Source organism: Pelophylax lessonae (genome assembly GCF_965119305.1).
Source record: "Pelophylax lessonae genome assembly, chromosome: 6".
NCBI classification, from domain to species: Eukaryota; Metazoa; Chordata; class Amphibia; order Anura; family Ranidae; genus Pelophylax; species Pelophylax lessonae.
In genome coordinates, this window is record NC_138773.1 from 182421863 (window position 1) to 182442344 (window position 20482).

At 38.5% G+C, this 20482-nt stretch overlaps 1 protein-coding gene across 1 annotated transcript in view; it reads left to right on the forward strand.

Moving 5' to 3' along the window:
* The window catches only part of COL5A2 (collagen type V alpha 2 chain), a gene marked incomplete at its 5' end in the record, with an annotated part of 151068 nt that extends 134678 nt beyond the window's left edge, over nucleotides 1-16390 (forward strand). The window contains 9 exons of the mRNA XM_082261749.1: nucleotides 359-466; nucleotides 1114-1167; nucleotides 1251-1358; nucleotides 4020-4073; nucleotides 6004-6111; nucleotides 6218-6506; nucleotides 7538-7728; nucleotides 10913-11152; nucleotides 15212-16390. Coding sequence (XP_082117875.1) covers nucleotides 359-466; nucleotides 1114-1167; nucleotides 1251-1358; nucleotides 4020-4073; nucleotides 6004-6111; nucleotides 6218-6506; nucleotides 7538-7728; nucleotides 10913-11152; nucleotides 15212-15358 — 1299 coding nt within the window. The 3' untranslated portion in view covers nucleotides 15359-16390. The remainder of the gene's footprint in view (nucleotides 1-358; nucleotides 467-1113; nucleotides 1168-1250; nucleotides 1359-4019; nucleotides 4074-6003; nucleotides 6112-6217; nucleotides 6507-7537; nucleotides 7729-10912; nucleotides 11153-15211) is intronic.
* Nucleotides 16391-20482: the final 4092 nt, after the last annotated feature.

A 20482-nucleotide genomic window follows, 5' to 3' on the forward strand; every position in this document is an offset into this window, starting at 1 on the left:
CAATTTTACAAATTGAACATGCTCTATTACCTTAGTAAATAAGCCCCAGTGTAGTTTATTGCTATCTGCATCTTCCTATCCCAGTTATGACCTTCTTACCGATTTCTTGTAAGGGTGTCAAAGAGACAGGGAATGAGGAAAAATCTTCCCAGTAAGAAACAAACAGAAAAAAAAACCTAAAAGAAACATTAACTTTACCCTGCTCTAGACATAACTTTAAAAAATGGACTATAGTTTGGCATTAGCAATTCAAGGCTTATTATTGATTTTTTTTTTTTAATTTTGTCATTTGCAATCAAATATGTAATAAGAATCTCACTGCAGGTTGAGCTGATTAAATATGTTTGTATTCTTGCAGGGCGATCGTGGCGATCCTGGACCTGAGGGCCTAGCTGGATCTCAAGGTTCCCCAGGAACACCAGGACCAGTAGGTTCACCAGGAGAAGCTGGACCAAGAGGTGAAACAGTAAGTCATTTTCTTGTTCAAAATGTTTATTGAGTTTTCAAGAAACAGGTTTTACAATGACATAAGAGACATATAGACATATACATAAGACATAGAGATAAAGTTACTCTGCATACAATCATTAGGAAGTATCGTCACATGTATAAACATGGACTAAGTGCATTTTGAGAAGTCAAATATAAAGAGGAAAACAGCAACAGAAAACCAACATTAATAATGTAATCTTAAGGGCAGTTGAGGTAGCAGTAACTTATCCCCTATATTTGTGGTAAGGATACATGTAGGTCTGTTTGGACTGGTAACATTGACAAACTGCATTATAAAGGCCTAAACAAAACTAACATTATAAACTGTGTGAGCAATACATATGGGGGCTATAGTAAGTAATTTTAATCAAATTATGTGCACTATCAAATATAGGGAGAAAAATAAAAGAAACAACAAATAAAGCTGTTAAAAACTGTTTGTTCTTTCTTTTCTTTGTTCATTATTCTTTTTAATATTAGATTTTCATTAAATATTTGAAATATCTAGCTAAAATGCCATTTACATTTTACATAATTACATTTTACATAACTTAGGATGGTTAAAATGATTCTGTTTACTGTATATTCAAAATATTTATTTCTTTTCTTTCTCTTTGCTAGGGATCCCGTGGTCCCATGGGTCCTCCAGGTAGAGCTGGAAAACGAGGCTTTCAGGTATGTTTATTTTTTAATGTAATATTAAGTGAAAGTTATATTAATATGTGCCTTTCAATACTAGTTTCTTTTTCTCCATATAGGGGCCCCAAGGACCACGCGGAGACAAAGGAGACAATGGTGAACGTGGAGAAAGAGGGCAAAAGGGACACAGAGGTTTTACTGGTTTGCAAGGTCTTCCAGGTCCACCTGTAAGTTTTGTCCTGTAAGATTCTAATCCATAACCGCAACTTGGTATTACTTTCACTCATATTGTATCTTGTGTTTATTGCAACTATACATATACTTTGTTAAATCGTTTTCCAATGCAAATTACCATACCAGCCAAACATCAGCTTAATCTGCAGTCGCAATGGGTGGGAAAGTGTTTGCGCACACTTGGAGGTCCAGTCACTAAATTTTTCTTTCAGCAGGGGTCTGAATTGGATGTTTGATTCTTAATGGCAACTTGAAGCATTGGCAAACGCTGCACCTTTTCATAAGCGCCAAACCAGCTTGGTGCAGCACAATTTAAAAGGGTCAGGGACTACTTTTTGCATGTTTCTGCATGTCAGACAAATGAATGGGCTGCCTGCATGCAGAACACAGGTAGCAATGGTATAAACCTAGCCTCCAATCCTTCACATCACAATCCTGTCATTGCCACAGTGTTCTCAGTCCCCCTTGCACATTACAACCCCCCTTCACATTACTGACCTCCGCCCCCCTTCCCATTCCTGTCCTTAGCCCCCTTTTTATCACCTCCCTTCCTCCTTCACATCCCTGTCCTAGGCCTTCTTCACATTCCTGTCCTCAGCCCATTCACATTCCTGTCTTCAGCCACCCATCACATTCCTGTCATCACACCCCAACCCCTTTACATTCCTGTCCTCGCCCCCACTACCCCTTTACATTCCTGTCCTCACCTCCCCCCACCTCTTTACATTCCTGTCTTCAGCCCCCCTTTACATTCCTGTCCTCCTTGCCCCCCATTTTATTCCTGTCCTCACCCCCACTACCCCTTTATGTTCCTGCCCTTACCCCCACTACCCCTTTACATTCCTGTCCTTGCCCCCACTACACCTTTAAATTCCTGTCCTTGCCCCCACTACCCCTTTACATTCCTGTCCTCAGCCCCCCTTACCCCTTTACATTCCTGTCCTCAGCCCGACTTTACATTCCTGTCCTCACCCCCACTACCCCTTTACATACATGTCCTCACCCCCTCCCCCTTTACATTCCTGTCCTCAGCTTCCCCCCATCTTTAGATTCCTGTCCTCGACCCCCTTCACAGCACCCTTGGCTTACTCCACATCAATCACAGCAGTAACAGTTCTATTTAATGTCCTACCTACACAAGGCAGAAGGCACATTAGTCTAGAGTGGACATTGGCAGCAGAACAACTCCGCATGGATGGCCAGAGGCATGAGGCTGACATCGGAAGCAGGAGAGCTCTGGAAGGAGGGCGGGATCTGCACAACTTTTCCTGGTAGCCAGCTTGTGATTGGTTGCTAGCATCCAATCCCCTGCTAGTTAACTTGAAGTCCATTCCTCCATACAGAGCTGTACTGCCTCCAATATCAGTCTCATGCCTCCCACTGTCCATGCGGAACTTGATGAGGATGACAGCAGTGAAGATAGTGAGCATGCTCCTAAATGGCAGGACCGCAGCCGGTCTGAATGGAACAGTGACTCGGGCAAGACGCAGACCGCCGGCCGCCATAGAGGTTGCCTTTTACAGATCTCAGTGTACATGGCTCATGCTTCCCATATACAGTAGTTTATTGTACCTTGTATGCAGAGCAAGTTCTACCTTGGATCTTCAGCAGCACAACACTGGTGCACAGAAAAGAGGGTGTACACAGTCTTGGTAGATAAAAAAAAGGCAATTATTATTCAGTATATAAACGTTGACTTGACTTTATTTAAAAAAAGTGTGTGAGAAATTCATAAAGACTTATTAGAAAAATATCTTGTAATAGAGGGACAAATGGTACAGTTTGTGACAGATTCATGTTTGTGTCGGTAAGGTGAAAATAAATTTGTTGCAGAAGCATCTTAGAAGATGTTTGCCTCCAAATTTTGCCTTTTACACAATACTTGAATGTAAGACAATTAGTTGCAAAATAGAAGAGGTAATTTTAACCTCCATTTTCCTTTTCACTGATAATGCAGTATTTCCTTATGAATTTGTTGCAACAATAGCAAGAGCCAGTAAAAAATTAGCAAATGAGCACAACATAAATTTGTCGCACAAGTCGGTAAACAATGAAGATGTTGCACAGGTTTCATGAATTTGGTGGAAGGCTTCCAACTACACACTCACAAACACACAAATGTGTCGCAAATGCCTCACAGAATTGCTGTTATATTTTTTTCCTATTTAAACATATACAATATTATATATATTTATTAAAATAAACCTAGTCTTCGATGCCAACATAAGACAGAAATGCTAAAATTCACGCCTTTGCCTCAAAAAAACTAAATTCAGACTCAGTGGTGGCCGGTCCATAAGGAGCGCAGGAGCACTGCCTCCCTAAATTGCATAATTTATTCCTATTACTCTTTATCAATCCATCCTGGCAGGGCTGCAAAGTAGATTGAGATGGACATTTTAGTATATATTCAATTTAATGTATAAATATGTTTAATCTGAATTTTCTATTTATCTTAATATTATTCATATTAAAACAAATGCACATTGTACATGGTTCTGTATTTTTGTAAATTAGCCTATATATATGTAACTATTTATGATGTACATTAATCAATCTGCATTAATCAATCTTAAAATATTTTAATGTATGCAATTGTTTTTTTCAGTGTGGCACATCCTTTACTGTTTCACCTTATGTATTTACTGTTTTAGGGTCCAATTGGAGAACAAGGTGCTACTGGTCTTCCTGGACCTTTTGGCCCCAGAGTAAGTCTTAAAATGTTTACACTGTTGCCTCATTAGTAAGTATTATCCACTTCAAATTCACATGGTTCATATTTTGTATAATAAAACAATGGGGAAAAGAACATACCCAGGTTATAATGTGTGTGCTAGAAAAATAAGGCAAATATTACAAGCCAATTTTTTGACCCTTGAAGATATACAGCATCTTATGTCAGCAGTAGACTGACTTATGTTGCTTTACAATGTGAATGCTGCTAGGGCCCATTTATTTTCCAACACCTCCAATGTCACGTGCTTGGAGAGGCAATATTTTTTCCTATTGCAAGAAGAAAAACTGAATAGGCCAAATATCGAAATTTGTTAGTACAGCATATTTTTTTAGAGTGTCTTAGGTGCTCTATGCATACCACTGTTGTTTTCTGGTTCCATGACAATAGACAACAGGCTTTTAATGTGTGTGTAATATTTTTAACCACGCTATAGTCGAATGATGGCTACAGTGCGGTTGTCCAGTTCTGGGAGGTCCTCAATAGATGTCCTCCCTCCTTCGGACACAGCTGTTTACAGATGATCGGGGTAAAGGTCCAGTCACAGTGGCTTTTTATCATGTGTCCAATCACAGCTAATCACATGTAAACAGACTTGCCAGTTAGCAGCATTCCTTTCCTCCCACACTGTGTCTGTTGGAGGAAAGAAGAGCCGTTAACCAGAAAGGCTGTCAGGACATCATTCACACTGATAATTAGGGCACTGATCATCAAAATCCTGAAAATCAGTACAGCCCCATCAGTGCAGCCTATCAGTGCCAAACAGTGTAGTCTGTCAGTGTCAATCAGAGCAGCCTATCAGTGACCATCAGTACCACCTAACAGTACCCATGAGTGCCGCCCATCAGTGCCCATCAGTACAACCTATCAGTGCCTATTAGTCTTACCTATCAGTGCCACCTATCAGTGTCAATCAGTGCCACCTAGCAGTACCCATCAGTCCTGCCTATTAGTGCTACCTATCAGTGCACATCAGTGCCCATCAGTGCCGCCAGTCAGTGTAGCCTCATCAATACCATCAGTGTAGCATATCAGTGTCCATCAGTGCAGCTTATCAGTGCAGCCTCATCAGTGCACATCAGTGAAGAAGAAAAATTACTTATTTGCAAAATTTTATAACAGAAACTAAGAAAACTTTTTTCTTTAAAATTTTCAGTCTTTTTTAGTTTGTTTAGCAATCTAGTGGTGATTAAATACCACTAAAAGAAAGCTCTATTTGTGTGAAAAAACTATACACATTTCATATGGGTACAGTGTTACATGACTGCGCAATTGTCATTTAAAGTGCGACAGCACTGAAAGCTGAAAATTGGCCTGGTCAGGAAGGGGGGTAAAGGTAAAGGGCCAGTAGGCAAATGGTTAAAACTGGGCTGCTCAGCATATTACATTCAAACACCTTGCTTTTAAATAACCTCCCATGTGCACCTGAATCTGAAAGCAGTTGGACTATACTTCAATTGCCCTATACAAATACAAAAGAGTTTAAGGATTGTTTTGTTTTACCAAACTGTAACATAATATTAGAGTTACCCAATATATGCTCAGTATAAATGTGATAATATGTTTTGAGAGTCAAAAATATTAAAAAATGCCAGCCACTCTCCAAATTTAGTTCCTCTTGATTATCAGAAAAATGACTGCATACAACATGCTTTCACCCGAAAACCAACCTTCCTTGACAGTTTCACCACTCCTGGCTTGTCCACAAGCATAGAATTCCCCTATCCTGGTGAGCAAGAGGAACTCAATTTGGAGTGCAGCTAATATTTGTTCGGTCTTTTATGGAGAATGGAGACAGGCTATAGAAGTCAACACCCGTATTGTCCATCTATGAGGAAGACTTCAGAGGAGCTTTGGACATTTTGTCAGTCATTATCATTTTTTGTGCTTTTTAACTTATATAGGGTCCACCGGGTCCAACTGGGCCTCCAGGCAAAGAAGGTAATCAAGGATCAAGTGGACCGATTGGACCACCAGGACCAAGAGGGACTGTTGGTGAAGCTGGGCCAGAGGTAATTGTCATTACATAATTATTATGCATGTGCTTTAACTGTACATAACAGTAACACAGCTGTTGGTTGTGATGAAATTTTCACAAGTAAATCCTTTTTTATCTAGGGCCCCCCTGGAGATGCTGGTCCACCAGGTCCCCCTGGGCCCCCAGGCCTTCTAACAGCTGCCATAGATGATCTATTAGGAGGCTATGATGATACTGTACCAGATCCTCTTCCAGAATTCACAGAGGATGAAGCAGCAGGGGATGGTAAAAAGAATGATCCAGGTGTTCAAGCAACTCTAAAATCACTAAGCAGCCAAATAGAGACAATGCGTAGACCTGATGGCTCTAAGAAGAATCCAGCACGCACATGTGATGATCTGAAACAATGTCATGCTTCAAAGAAAAGCGGTGAGTAAAAGATGAATTGTACATAATTCTTTACATATTGAATATCAAATACACAAAATACAGTGCTAAAAGCAAATAGGTATTAAATATATTAGTGCTAACATTTGTCAGTGCATAACTATTCAAATGAATGTTCACATCACAATGACAAAAGAATCCACTGTGAAAGAAATGAATTAAAACATTCAACAAAAATCCCAATTAATACAAAGTCCAATGGAGTGTTGACTAAAAGTTTCACAGATCTGTGGGGTTTATTTACTAAAACTAGAGAGTGCAATATCTGGTGCTGCTCTGCATAGAAACCAATCAGCTTCCAGGTTTTTTTTTTTTGTTAAAACTTAATTGAACAAGCTGAAGTTAGACGCTACCATGCACAACTGCACCAAATTTTGCACTCTCCAGTTTTAGTAAAAACGTTTGGACAACACTCCATTGGACTTTTTATTGCTTTGGACATACTGTATTTTCTGGCGTATAAGACTACTTTTGAACCTCAAAAAAATCCCCCAAAAATGGGGGGTCGTCTTATACGCCGAGCATAATATCTCCAAGGTAACCTAATTATAAGTATTACCGGTAGATGAAAATTAGGGGGATCGTCTTATACGCCCAGTCGTCTTATACGCCGGAAAATACGGTATGTTGAATTTTTTAATTCATTTTTTCACAATGAATTATTTTGTCATTTTGATATGCACTTTCATTTGAATAGTGGATTATGTCAGCACTGATTTATTTATTAACTATTTGTTTTTAGCACTGTATTTTGTGTATTTGATGTTCACTTTTGTTAAATACATACAGCACTTGTGTCACTTTCACACATTTTGGGGGGTTTTATTGATTATTTTATTTATTATTATTATTTGTTTATAGCGTGAAATGGTATATTGAGGTATTCTTTATTATTTATCAATATAAATATGTATCTATAAATATGTATCTATAAATATGTATCTATCTTGAAATTTCACAATTTTATTAACTGTATTTGTTATATTTAAATATTTAAATGTGTTTGCTCCCAGGAGAGTACTGGATAGATCCAAACCAAGGCTGCTCTGAAGATGCCATCAAAGTTTATTGTAATATGGAAACAGGGGAAACTTGTATATCAGCAAATCCTGCCAAAATACCTATTAAGACCTGGTGGACTGGTAAAGGTGGAGATAATTTCAAACCCATATGGTATGGGGTGGACATGAATAGGGGAGCACAGGTAAGTTGTAAAGCGATATTTTATTATGTTACAATAATAATAATTCTAGTAATACATAGCTTTTAAAAATTAGAAACCTGAAGTAATCCTAACATAATCTGTATTACCTATATCTATGACCTCTAAAATATTTGAAAATACTGCATTATGTTTAGTTTTAATGTGTATACAATTGTTAAAATTGCTGCACTGTGGCCACGCAGATATAAAAGATACCACTTATTGCAGGTCTGCATTTAATAATATGCCCTTAAATATATATATTTTTTAAATCAAGCAATTTAAGTGCCTGATTTTGACTTTGTTTTAGCCCCTGGCAGTCCCTGTGCAACAGATCTCTGATTGGGGAAGGATAACCAGCACAAAAGGTTAATTAGCTTCTCTGCACTAGAAGGAGCATGCTGATACAAGAAAAAAAGCAGAGTGCCAGAGAGATAGGCTCACCAGTTTGCTGCTTCCCCTTTCACTGTACAGTTGTAATGTTGGCAGGTATAGTACCTACTCCACCAAGCAGGTGGTGCCTTGGCACTTTGGGGATGGAGTGGAGTCCTAGGGGGAATGATGTACCCCTGCAGCCTCCATAGGTATCGTAGGGGAAACAGCTGCAAGATTGCATGCTGCCACCTTCAGTGACCTTCTGCAGCCAATCTGATTGGAAAAGTGCTCATAAATAGCAGTCCCCCTCTGCCTTTGGTGAGCATTTGCAAGTCGATAGAGTAGGGAGAGGAACCCTGCTGGTCAGAGACACTGATTTAGCCTAGGGAGAGGTTCCTTTGTGGGGAGGATCAGAGCAGGGGATACTGTGGCTTGCTTCATATTACATCTTGTCTCTAACAGCATCTTCACAACTTGTCAGTGCTACTACCTGTGTCTGCACTCTGCCCCTCCAACGGATGCCACTGTGGTTATGTAGGCCTTGCCTGTGTTGTGCTTACTGTGCTAAAGAGATACCGATGCATATCTGTGTTGTAGGCCTGCGACATCCCAGTACCACCCGGCCTAGTAACATTGCCTCCCCATGTCTGTGCATTCCCAGCTGGAAACTGCACTGTGCCTGTGTGGAGTGGCAATCATACTGATTACAACAAGGGTTACACTAAGCCTGTTACAGCAAGGGTTACTGAGCTTGTTACAGCAAGGGTTACTGAGCCTGTTACAGCAAGGGTTATTGAGCCTGTTACAGCAAGGGTTTCTGAGCCTGTTAAAGCAAGGGTTACTGAGCCTTTTTCAGCAAGGGTTACTGAGCTTGTTACAGCAAGGCTTACTGAGCCTGTTACAGCAAGGGTTTCTAAGCCTGTTACAGCAAGGGTTACTGAGCCTGTTACAGCAAGGGTTTCTGAGCCTGTTACAGCAAGGGTTACTGAGGCTGTTATAGCAAGGGTTACTAAGCCTGTTACAGCAAGGGTTACTCAGCCTGATACAGCAAGGGTTTCTGAGCCTGTTACAGCAAGGGTTACTGAGCCTTTTACAGCAAAGGTTACTGAGGCTATTACAGCAAGGGTTACTGAGCTTGTTACAGCAAGGGTTACTGAACCTGTTACAGCAAGGGTTTCTGAGCCTGTTACAGTAGCAAGGGTTACTGAGGCTGTTACAGCAAGGGTTACTAAGCCTGTTACAGCAAGGGTTAATGAGCCTGTTACAGCAAGGGTTTCTGAGCCGGTTACAGCAAAGGTTACTGAGCCTTTTACAGCAAGGGTTACTGAGCCTGTTACGGCAAGGGTTACTGAGCCTGTTACAGCAAGGGTTACTGAGGCTGTTACAGCAAGGGTTACTGAGGCTGTTACAGCAAGGGTTACTGAGCTTGTTACAGCAAGGGTTACTGAGCCTGTTACCGCAAGGGTTTCTGAGCCTGTTACAGCAAGGATTACTGAGGCTGCTACAGCAAGGGTTACCGAGCCTGTTACAGCAAGGATTACTGAGCCTGTTACAGCAAGGGTTTCTGAGCCTTATACAGCAAGGGTTACTGAGCCTGTTACAGCAAGGGTTACTGAGCCTGTTACAGCAAGGGTTACTGAGGCTGCTACAGCAAGGGTTACTGAGCCTGTTACAGCAAGGATTACTGAGCCTGTTACAGCAAGGGTTTCTGAGCCTGTTACAGCAAGGGTTACTGAGCCTTTACAGCAAGGGTTACCGAGCCTGTTACAGCAAGGGTTACTGAGCCTGTTACAGCAAGGGTTACTGAGCTTGTTACAGCAAGGGTTACTGAGCCTGTTACAGCAAGGGTTTCTGAGCCTGTTACAGCAAAGGTTACTGAGCCTGTTACAGCAAGGGTTATTATTATTATTATATCGGATTTATATAGCGCCGAAAGTTTACACCATGCTTTACAACTTGAGGGTGGACAGTACAAATACGATGCACTTTAATACAGTAGGAATCAGAGGGCCCTGCTAGTTAGATCTTACAATCTAAGAGGGATACTGAGCTTGTTATAGCAAGAGTTACTGGGCTAATTGCTGAAGTGTGACTGCACATGTTACCGCAAGTGTTCATATACCTGTAACCAAAACTTTATCACATCTTTTTCAAAACTAGTGTTAGTGACTGTAAACTGCCATCATTCTTGTTACCCTTTAAACCCTACAATCTTATTATGCAACAACTGTTAAAACCTTTTCTGGACTCTGCCTGTGCTGCTTCCTCAACTGGGTACCATATTCTTGTCCTGGCCACAAAAGGGTCAGAGTCCTGATAAGACCTAAGCATTACTGAGCTGCAGTAGTAAAAAATCAGGTCATCTGCTCAGTCAGACAGGGCTGTGCTGTATGGCATAACTATGTAAATCTCAGAAATGAATAGTTAGAGTTCGAAATCCTTTGGTAGGTACAGCAACATACTTATCTGTATTTCACTTATGCATTTAGCAATTTAATTGGAGTTCAGTCAATAGTAACATATTAGATGAGTGAGTACTATTACTTTTGTTTTTTGAAAGCTTTAAATCTAAAGTACTATGGAAAATATCATTGAGATTCTGAGAATAGATTTTTGCCTGGCATTGTCCGCTAATATAGTGGAGCAGGAGGTTTGGGTTTAGTTGGCATAGAAAGAGGGACTTACTATTACCTTTACAAAATACCCTCAATTAAAAAATACAATGTCTTACTACTTACCATTTTCTTCCCAAAAAAAGGTGTGTTTTCTTCAAATTTAAGGGTCATTTATTTTTTTTTTTTCGTTGCAGTTCGTCTATGGAGAAAGCGATTCACCAAATACTGCTGTCACGCAAATGACCTTTTTGCGTCTTCTGTCAAAAGAGGCTTCACAAAATATTACCTATTATTGTAAAAATACAATTGGATATTTAGATGAGAAAAATCAGAATTTAAAGAAAGCTGTTATTCTTAAAGGCGCAAATGATCTTGATATTAGAGCAGAGGGGAACAGCCGTTTCAGATACACAGTTTTGGAAGACACTTGTTCGGTAAGTACAACATTTTAATTAAAACAATTTCCTCACCTGGATACCTATGTTCCAGGGGAAGAAAACGCAGCATTAAAAATGTGCTTAGAGACAAATTTAGAAAATGCGTTTAGGTGCATTTAGGCACATCAAGCGCTTGGGAGTTCATTCCTTTGGCCAGAATATTAATTTATTCTGGACATTGGAATGAATGAACTCCCAAATGCTAAACATGCCTAGCACTTAAGCGCATTTAGATGCGTTTACATATGTTTAGGCGAATTATGCATTTTTTAACTGAAAAACATGCCACTCCTGAACACATTGGCTCTGTTTTTTCTTCTGCCTCTAAAAGCTTCTAAATGCCTTTAAACGCCTATGTGTGCAAGGACACACAGACTAACATAGAGGGGCGTTTAGAGGTAAAAAAAAAAAAAAAAAAAAGTCAAACACCATTAAAACTGGCGTTTTTGACGTCCAGTGTGCATGAGATCTTAAACAACCTTTTTATTTTTGTCTGCTATCAGTTTTATATTCCTTGCATCCTTTCACAGTAGATGAACCTGCATGAAATATGCAATCACTACATTTTATCCCAAACTTCAGTTTAAAAACAAATTCAGTGTTGCATTAGTGGGGTAAATTGCTGATGTACCCTTTGATTGTCAGTATTGTGACTGCCTATCCAAAAGTGATACATCAGTGTATGACTTTTTACACTTCTGAAGGACTGCAGTAGATGATTTGGGTGTGTCAGCCCACCCTGGAGTACTTACAAATCCTCTCCCTGTTCCCTATGTTATAAAATATATTAAAGAGAAAGCAAGAATAGAGCCCATTCGCTGGCTGCAGTGGTTGTGCTACCTTGGGAATCTTAAGTACAGCAGTCTGAACAATGGAAATATAACTAAAAATTGCAATGCTGTCATTTCACATTTTCTACCAAATATCAGTTTTGGGTGAGTTGACCCTTGATGATTTTATATGTAGTAAGATATATAGATTTATGGACTTCCTATATTTTTACAAGTAAAATCTTTACAAGTAAGAGGCAACATTATTAGGATGGAAAAAATAAGAATCATGTACATTGAAAATGCAAATTCAAATTAGCTTTCAGCAGTTTAGAGGAGTTAATACAATAAAATATGATTTATGCATGGTTGCTAACAAATTTTTACTGAGCATTTTGTTGTATTAAATGCATAAAAGACTAAGTGGTGGCATCCTAATAAACCTGGCCATCTGTATTACCTTGCTTTTAAAATGCCATCCATGTGATCTAGAATACTAGGACCAATCAACTTAGTTCCCTTGTGATTCTATAATACATTCAGATAAATGAATTATTGTTAGTGTAAGTTCACCCTTCCACAGGCAGTCCATGTGTTTGCCAGCATGTGGCATGCTTTTCTGTGGTGACAATGCTGTTACATTAAATATTTCTTGAATAAATGATGGGGTTGACATTTGGAACTTCATGACTTTTAACAATAGGCCCCATGGCCCCATGCACACTGACCTCTGAAACCTCTGAAACACCCATTTTAGAGACGTTTGACTTTTTTTTTCTGCCCTTGCCCATAAACACATAGGGTTTTAGAGGAGTTTAGAGGCAGGGATGTTTAGGTGCAGAATCTGAATGCACCAAAATCAAGTATATGAGAGGAACATTTTGGCAGAAAAAACATCCAACGTGTCTATCCCATCTAAACATACCTACACGCTAGGCACGTTTAGTGTATTCTGGCCTATGAAATGAATAAACCCCCAAATGATTGATGCAAATGAACACATCTAAACGCACCTAAACAATTGCTTTAGGAACTTTTTTAATGCTGCTTTTCTCCTGTCATGAGCAGATAATTCACATAGACAGCATTCTCATTTTAGCCTGTGTTCTTTATAAATACTCAATAGGTTCTGGGGACATTTCTGTTGTTTTAAGTTCTTCTGAATCCTACTGGATATGTGAAGACCAAATAAGATATAAACTATTACCTTGGTAGATCAGTACAACAAAAATGTATAATTTAGTTAATCAAATTCTTTGCAGTGTCTTTGACTTATTTTTGCTCTCTTTGTTCCACTGGAAGAGGTTTCCTTAATTTCCTCTCTTAGGACACAAGAGGAAGTTAGAGGATAGTTCCTCAAAATATGGTAATACAGTACCTCTTTTAGGCAGTTATTTCTATTTAGACAGTGTTTCTAGGGGAAGCTTTGCCCTTGACGTAAACATTTTAGATTTTCCCTGACTGGAAATGGTCACCAGAACAAACAGAGAGGGTGAATCTCTTAGTAGGGACACATTTGCCAACAAACACCTGGTAGAACACTACTCCACTCTTAAAAAAAAAACTGAACTCCAGGCTTATACAAAAAAAAAAAAAAAGAAAAATGGTTTAATCCAGTTATATAATATTTAAAATTATTAAATATATTTTTTACATTGGATTAGCATAATCTGCCAAAGCTGTTTTGGTCTCAGGATCCTATAATTTCCTAAACTAAACTCTGACTGGAAGAAGGAAGGTCAAACAATTAAGACTGTGGGGTTTATTTAACCACTTAAGCCCCGGAGGATTTTCCTGCTAAACGACCAGGGGGTATTTTGCGATTCGGCACTGCGTGACTTTAACGGACAATTGCGCGGTCGTGCAATGCTGTACCTAAACGAATTTGACGTCCTTTTTTTCCCCACAAACAGAGCTTTCTTTTGGTGGTATTTGATCACCTGTGCGATTTTTACTTTTTGCGCTATAAACAAAAAAAGAGAGTAAATTTTGCAAAAATAACAATATTTTTCACATTTTTTTATATGAAATTCCCCCAAAAAAAATGTAAAAATCAAAATTTTTTAACATTTTCGGCCAATTTGTTTTATCCTACCTATGTTTGGTAAAAAAAATCGCAAAAAGCGTATTTTTATTGGTTTGCGCAAAAGTTATCGCGTTTAGTAACAAAGGGAAAGATTTTTGTCATTTTTGTTGTTTTTTTTTTTTAACGCATAATGGCGGCGATCTGCGATTTTTTTTGCGGTACTGTGACATTGCGGCTGACAGATCGGACCCTTGACTGAAATTTTTGACACTTTTGGGGTTACCAGTGACATTTCTACAGTAATCAGTGCTATATATATGCACTGTTACTGTAAAAATACACTGGTAGTGAAGGGGTTAACTTTATTTGGGAGGGAGGGGCTGTGTGTGTCCCTAGGGGCGTGCTTTCTACTGTGATTGGCTGTGGCTTGAGGTGAAAGGACACTGATCAACAGATCTACATAGTAGATCTGTCTGATCAGTGTTTTAACACCGAGGAGAATGACAGGCAGCTTGTTTACACTAGCTGCCTGACTTTCTCCCTCTCCCCCGACGATCGCCGAGTGAGCGGCGGACATCGGGTCCGCCGGTCACACGCGCGGGGGGGTCCGTGACCGCGCGCTCGCTCCCCAGACCCTCCCAGGCTAGTGACGTTAATTAACGTCACTCTGCCTGGCAGGGGCTGACCGCCGCAGTAAGTTTACTTGCGGTGGTCGGCAAGCGGTTAATAAAACTGGGAAGTAAAAAATCTGGTGTATCTCAAACCAAACAGCTTCCAGGTTTTATTGCCAAAAACTTAATTGGAATAAAGCTGAAGTTAGAAGCTGATTAGCTAACATGCACAGCTGCACCAGATTCTGAGTGCAACAGTTTTACTAAATGTATCCCTTTGTTGCTTATAGGGAACATGCTTACTGGTTGGGAAACCAGCAATGACTTCATTAATTCATAAGTCTGCTGCTGTCCAATCACAGATGGGGTGGAGTGGATCCTGATTCATCTTTATTGTTTATCTGCAGTGGAGTCTGCTAAACAGTTGGCTAAACATGTTAAGTTACATGTATTTTCATTGTATGTTTAGGGGTCTCAAGTTCGGTCTTAATGTTAAAATCTTTTTATTTATGACTACCTTGAAGTGGGAGATTAGATTTCACAATACAGTGACAAGAAAATACATGTAATTTTTAGCATTCATAAAACTTGTTTTGGATTATCTATTAAACAATAAAATTTCATTTTGTTCTTTTTTTTTACATTGTAGAAACGCAATGGAAATGTAGGCAAGACTGTCTTCGAATACAGAACACAAAATGTGAAACGCCTACCCATTATCGATATTGCCCCTGTGGACATTGGCAGCGCAGATCAAGAATTTGGAGTAGACATTGGGCCAGTTTGCTTTTTGTAAATCACCAACAGAACAATCTAAAAACTTTACGTGACTAATGTTATCCTGAGACTCTTGAAAATAATAGCTGGCAACACACCAGCACTGTACATACAGGTTTCCATGAATTGCCATTTTGTTAATTGCCTGGCCTACCACCAAGTATTTATTTTACATTTTTTTTAATTCAAGAGCAGAAATACTGTAAAAGGACCAATGTTTCTTTATAGTTTTCATTTGCGGTTAAATCTTTCTTATTTAGGAGTTATCCAGCATCTAATTGGGAAATGTATAGCCAATGTTCTAATGTTTACATCAATGCATGCCCAATATCTTGACATGTGAAGGTACATTTCCAGATTTTACTTGTCCATGTCTATAAATGTGTTTTAAGGCACCATTGTTTTACATTTGATCCAGTTCATCAAGCTTTATATTTTTATTTTTGTGCAATTAGTGATAAATAAGCTAACACGCTGACATATTTGGTAAAAGCCATATGTCAGTATTGGGGTCCTTTCCCAATTTGCCAAATTTACATTGTCTGTGTATCTTCTTCCCCAAGGCATCCTTCTTATCTGTACTATTCACAGTGTTCATATTTTGATGAAACGGTTGGTTTTGCGCACGCTTCTGGATAGTGGTAGTATGTGCACTTAAACTAGATGTCAATATTTATTATTGTCATTTCTGGTTGTGAAAGATTTCATAAACCTACAAGGTTATATCTATTTTCAGCAATTGATCACTTTACACATTTTAAGTATGGACAGATTAGTATTAAATGTACCATTCAATCCAAATTGTTGTACAAAATACTGTAAAAATTAGTTACAAAGCTTGATGGATTTTTGATATCTCTTTTTGTATTATAGTTTATCTGTAATGCAAGGACATTGAAGTGAAAGTCAAGGCACCAGAATAAAATTCAATAGAGAAACCCATTGCTATGTCCATTAATAAATCTTCCCTTTTAAAATGAAATTGTAGAAGTACCAATAAATGTTCCTCTAAAATCAGGTCACATATTTCTGCTGGTCTTCTCCCTTTTTTTTAAAAGATGCAGCCCTATAGGGATCACTGCAGAGATTCAACCTGATAATAGGCATGGAACTGGGGGAAACTATGCCATCAATAACCCATTATTGGTGGAGGGAAAGATGTTGATGTCACTGACGTGTTCCATTGCCCAGTGTATCTGCCTCTGAGCCTTGGTGGCACTGTTAGTGACAAAATTGTTGCAATTTACTTGCTTGTCTCCACTTCAGCTCATAGGAACTATTCCCCAGATTTAGTGCCTAATATAGCATAAGTGCTGACTGTAGAACAATAACATAAAAGGTAAGGTATTATTAGGGGCAAAGCATTGATGAAAAAATAATGCCATGACTTTCACTTTACATAATTATATATAAGCATATGATATTCAATGTGGTGCAGAATGAAAAAAAAAATAGAAATATTTATTTACAAGTTTTAAAGGCAAGATTTTTTTATTTTCATGTCTTTTTTTTAAGTACACATACCATATCACTCAAAAACATAAATTTAAATACCGAGGGGATATTTTCATAATGCAAACAAACTGTTATGTACAGTTAATGAATCATATTTTCTATTTTTACCCACAGCAAGATGTCAGGTACAATAGGATCAAACGTTTCATAGCATAAGCTACCTCATCTCGTGATGCTGGGATGCATTTAAAATACATTTGTTTCTTGTTACATATGAAAAGGTGCTATGCTGTTGTTGTAAAGAGAATGGGAAAAGTCCACAAATATGTCTGATGGTGCTAAAAATTCCTTTTGTACAATCCTGAATAAATAAAAAATGACAGCTGCCCGTAAAGGACATTATTTTATAAAGTTTAGTGTGCTTTTCATACTCTTTATTAAGTACATGCTGTGTACATATATATAAATATTAGCTTTGCTCTAACTGTGTTAAGCATTGTTTTTTTTTTTTTTTTCACTTAAATGTACTTTATGCTTCTGTATAGTTTTCACAGGACAGAGACAGCAATACTTTTAGTTGAATTACAGGTTAAAAAAAAAAAACTTTGCAGTCAAAACAACTAAAAGCTAACCATGTATCATTTAAAATCTATTCATTAAAAACTTGCTCCTATCTTTGGTGGGTGTGGAATCGCTAAAAGGATTTTTATACAAATTCCACAGTTATTAAACTACAGTGATAACGAAGTGTCACATTTATTGGCTTAGACATGCAAAGAGTGCTGATTCTGTGATATTTTCTGGGACCAAATAAGCAATGTGGTAATGTTATAATTGTATTAGGTGTAAACATCAGCTTAGATGCTTCTAATGAACTCTTCTTCTTAAGGATTGCAACAGGTAGAAGGATATTACAGCACAGGGAGTCAAGCTACATGAATTAGCATATACAAAGTGACATATAGTGCAAAAATGTAATACTGTCCAGTGAATAAACAGTTAAATGTACAGTAAGTAGTCCATGTGCAAGGAAAAATCCTCTTCAAGCGTCTGAGTGGTAAACATCTATCACCAATATAGGAAAGTGTCTAGTCATGAAACCACCACCTTATGGAAAAAATATGAGCTTATCAACTATATATGACCCTCTAGTAGTTGAAGAAAGGTAAGTAAGGCTTAGAAACTGGGAAACCCAGCTTCAGGTCATCAAAGAACTGTTCCAGGGGTTCTCCCCATACAGCAGATGGTTAGATGGTAACTCTCAACCCAGCATCATCCCATCATGATCCCATAAGGATTACCACAAGGACATAAAAAGAAATGCTCCCATGCTGTAAAACCTTTCTATTAGATTCATTAATAGTTAAAATCACACTTACATCAAATAAGTCATCATAGTGCTATATAGTAAAATCCTTGCTGGCCAAAAACAAACACAGCAACTGCACTTTTGGGAACTCAAGGATGTGATGACATCAGCATGCAGCTCATTAGTATCATTAGCTTTAAGGTAGGAGGATATAATGTATATGTGATGGACCCCGTACTTAAGAGGAGTATGTCCGCTGTATAAGTTTTCCTTGCCTGGTACTAGCACGATCCAGGATTCCTTAGCTCACACATTCACTTGTCAAGACATAGTCAAGGGTGGCGCAAAAACAGCAATGGTTTTTTGAAACAAAGGTACAAAGAGATATACACTCAGGGGACAATTTAGTAACATGACACACAGGTACATTCAAACTTATCAACAAATAATTCATTCAGTAACTGGGCACTCAGACCCCCCTCCCCCCTCCCCTCTAGCAACAAATAGCTGACAGTGATTTCATTAACCCTTAAGCTAATCCACATAAGCATATACATCCTATATTAGTTTGCTTCCAAGGCAGACAGAAGCAATAGAACAATTGGATGCAACCACTTAAGAATAAACACTTAACAACCCCCACCCCACCTCAAGCTATCTAGCAATGGTCTATGAGACACTCCTACAAATTCTTCAACACAAACCACAAATATAGAACCCAGGATAACAGGGGTAAAACAAAATGCTGGTCTGGTGAGTCTGGTTTGGTTATACTGGGAATCTGGTTAGGACAGACCCGATTGGGGTTCTCAGTCACCCTGTGCCCCTAATAGACACAAGGTGACTTACACATAAGAGGGCCCAGGGAAGGTTGGAGTGTACCCGGAAGTGACGGAACCAGGAAAAGATACACACACACCGAGACAGAGGCCAATGTATCTTATCTACTTATCGCACTCAATATTTTTCTTGCACTTTAAAAAGGTAGCGCAGCACTATCACACTTTACATTATGGGGTATTGTTTTTAGAATTTTGAGGAAAATAATGAATTGAATCCATTTTGTAATAAAGCTGTAACATAACAAAATGTGGAAAAAGTGAAGCACTGTGAATACTTTCTGGACTCACTGTATACATTTTAAAGTTTTTAGTATGATCTGGACAATCTCTGTAAAAGAAAAAGAAGGAAAAGCTGTGTGTGTTATTATTTTCCTAAATAATAACTCATTATAATTATCATTCCTAATACATTGAAGCGGTATTAAACCCAAAACCAACACTGTATAATGTTGCAGCTTACCAATCATTAGATATGGTGGCTGCATCCGTTTTCTTTTCTTTGGCTTTTTCCCATGGGAATATACTTTGCAACCGGTGATCTGACCTTCTGTATTAGTGGGACACAACTCTGGAGGAATGAGGACTGAGGCGCAGCAGACAGCAGCATTGTCAATTTGGGGGATGGTGGTGTTAAATGTATTAGCAGATGTAAATACACTAACAAATTGTAGCCAAACTCCATCACATACTTTATAAGCAGTTACAGCAAACAGTTTTTTTTCCTTTTGGGATAAAGGTTTTGCATTAATAAATAAAAACTGACCATTTTAATCATCTGGCCCGGAGGCGGTCTGTATACAGGTGGTGTACAGAACGCCTCCCAGAAATGTAATTTCCTGCTTGTGTGATTGGCTCACTGATTTTCCCAGAAGTCTGCACTAAGATACAAGTACAATTTTAGGCATGTCATGAAACAAAAATGTTCTTTTTTGGTGAGATAAACCCAAAGGAAAATCACATCTTAAGGGATTGAGACCCTGCCACTTTCCTTATTGGAGCCATTCAATTGCAGCAGCTGACTGATAATTATTAAATCACTCTCATTCACATTCACTGTGCACATGGACACAGACAAACAAACAAACAGCTTTTTCTTCAGAATAAGAACAGGTGGAATCTGCAACAAAGTTTGGTAAAATCCCTACAATGCAGATTGATCACCTATAGGGTTTTTTTTTTTCTCAACAAAAGTGGAGTTACTCTTTAAGGTGACAATAGGATATATAAAGAGTCAAAGGAAGAGAGTGGCAAGCTGTGGGAATCAGTCCAAAAACAGACAAAAAAAATTGTATTTGTCATATTGTCATAAAACAATCTATTGAGCATTGACAGCCAAAGTATTTTGGGTGTTAAACAAGAGCTCCCCCTCATGTGAGTTTAGATTTATCGTGTAGGGATAATCTGGACAAAAGGTTGATCCAGGGATTTTACTCTTTAAAAAAAACACAGTCAATGCAGCTACACATGTGTTCAAACATTCAGAAGGGCATTAGTAAAAACAAAAGACTAACTCGGAATTGAACTGTAAAGAACTACT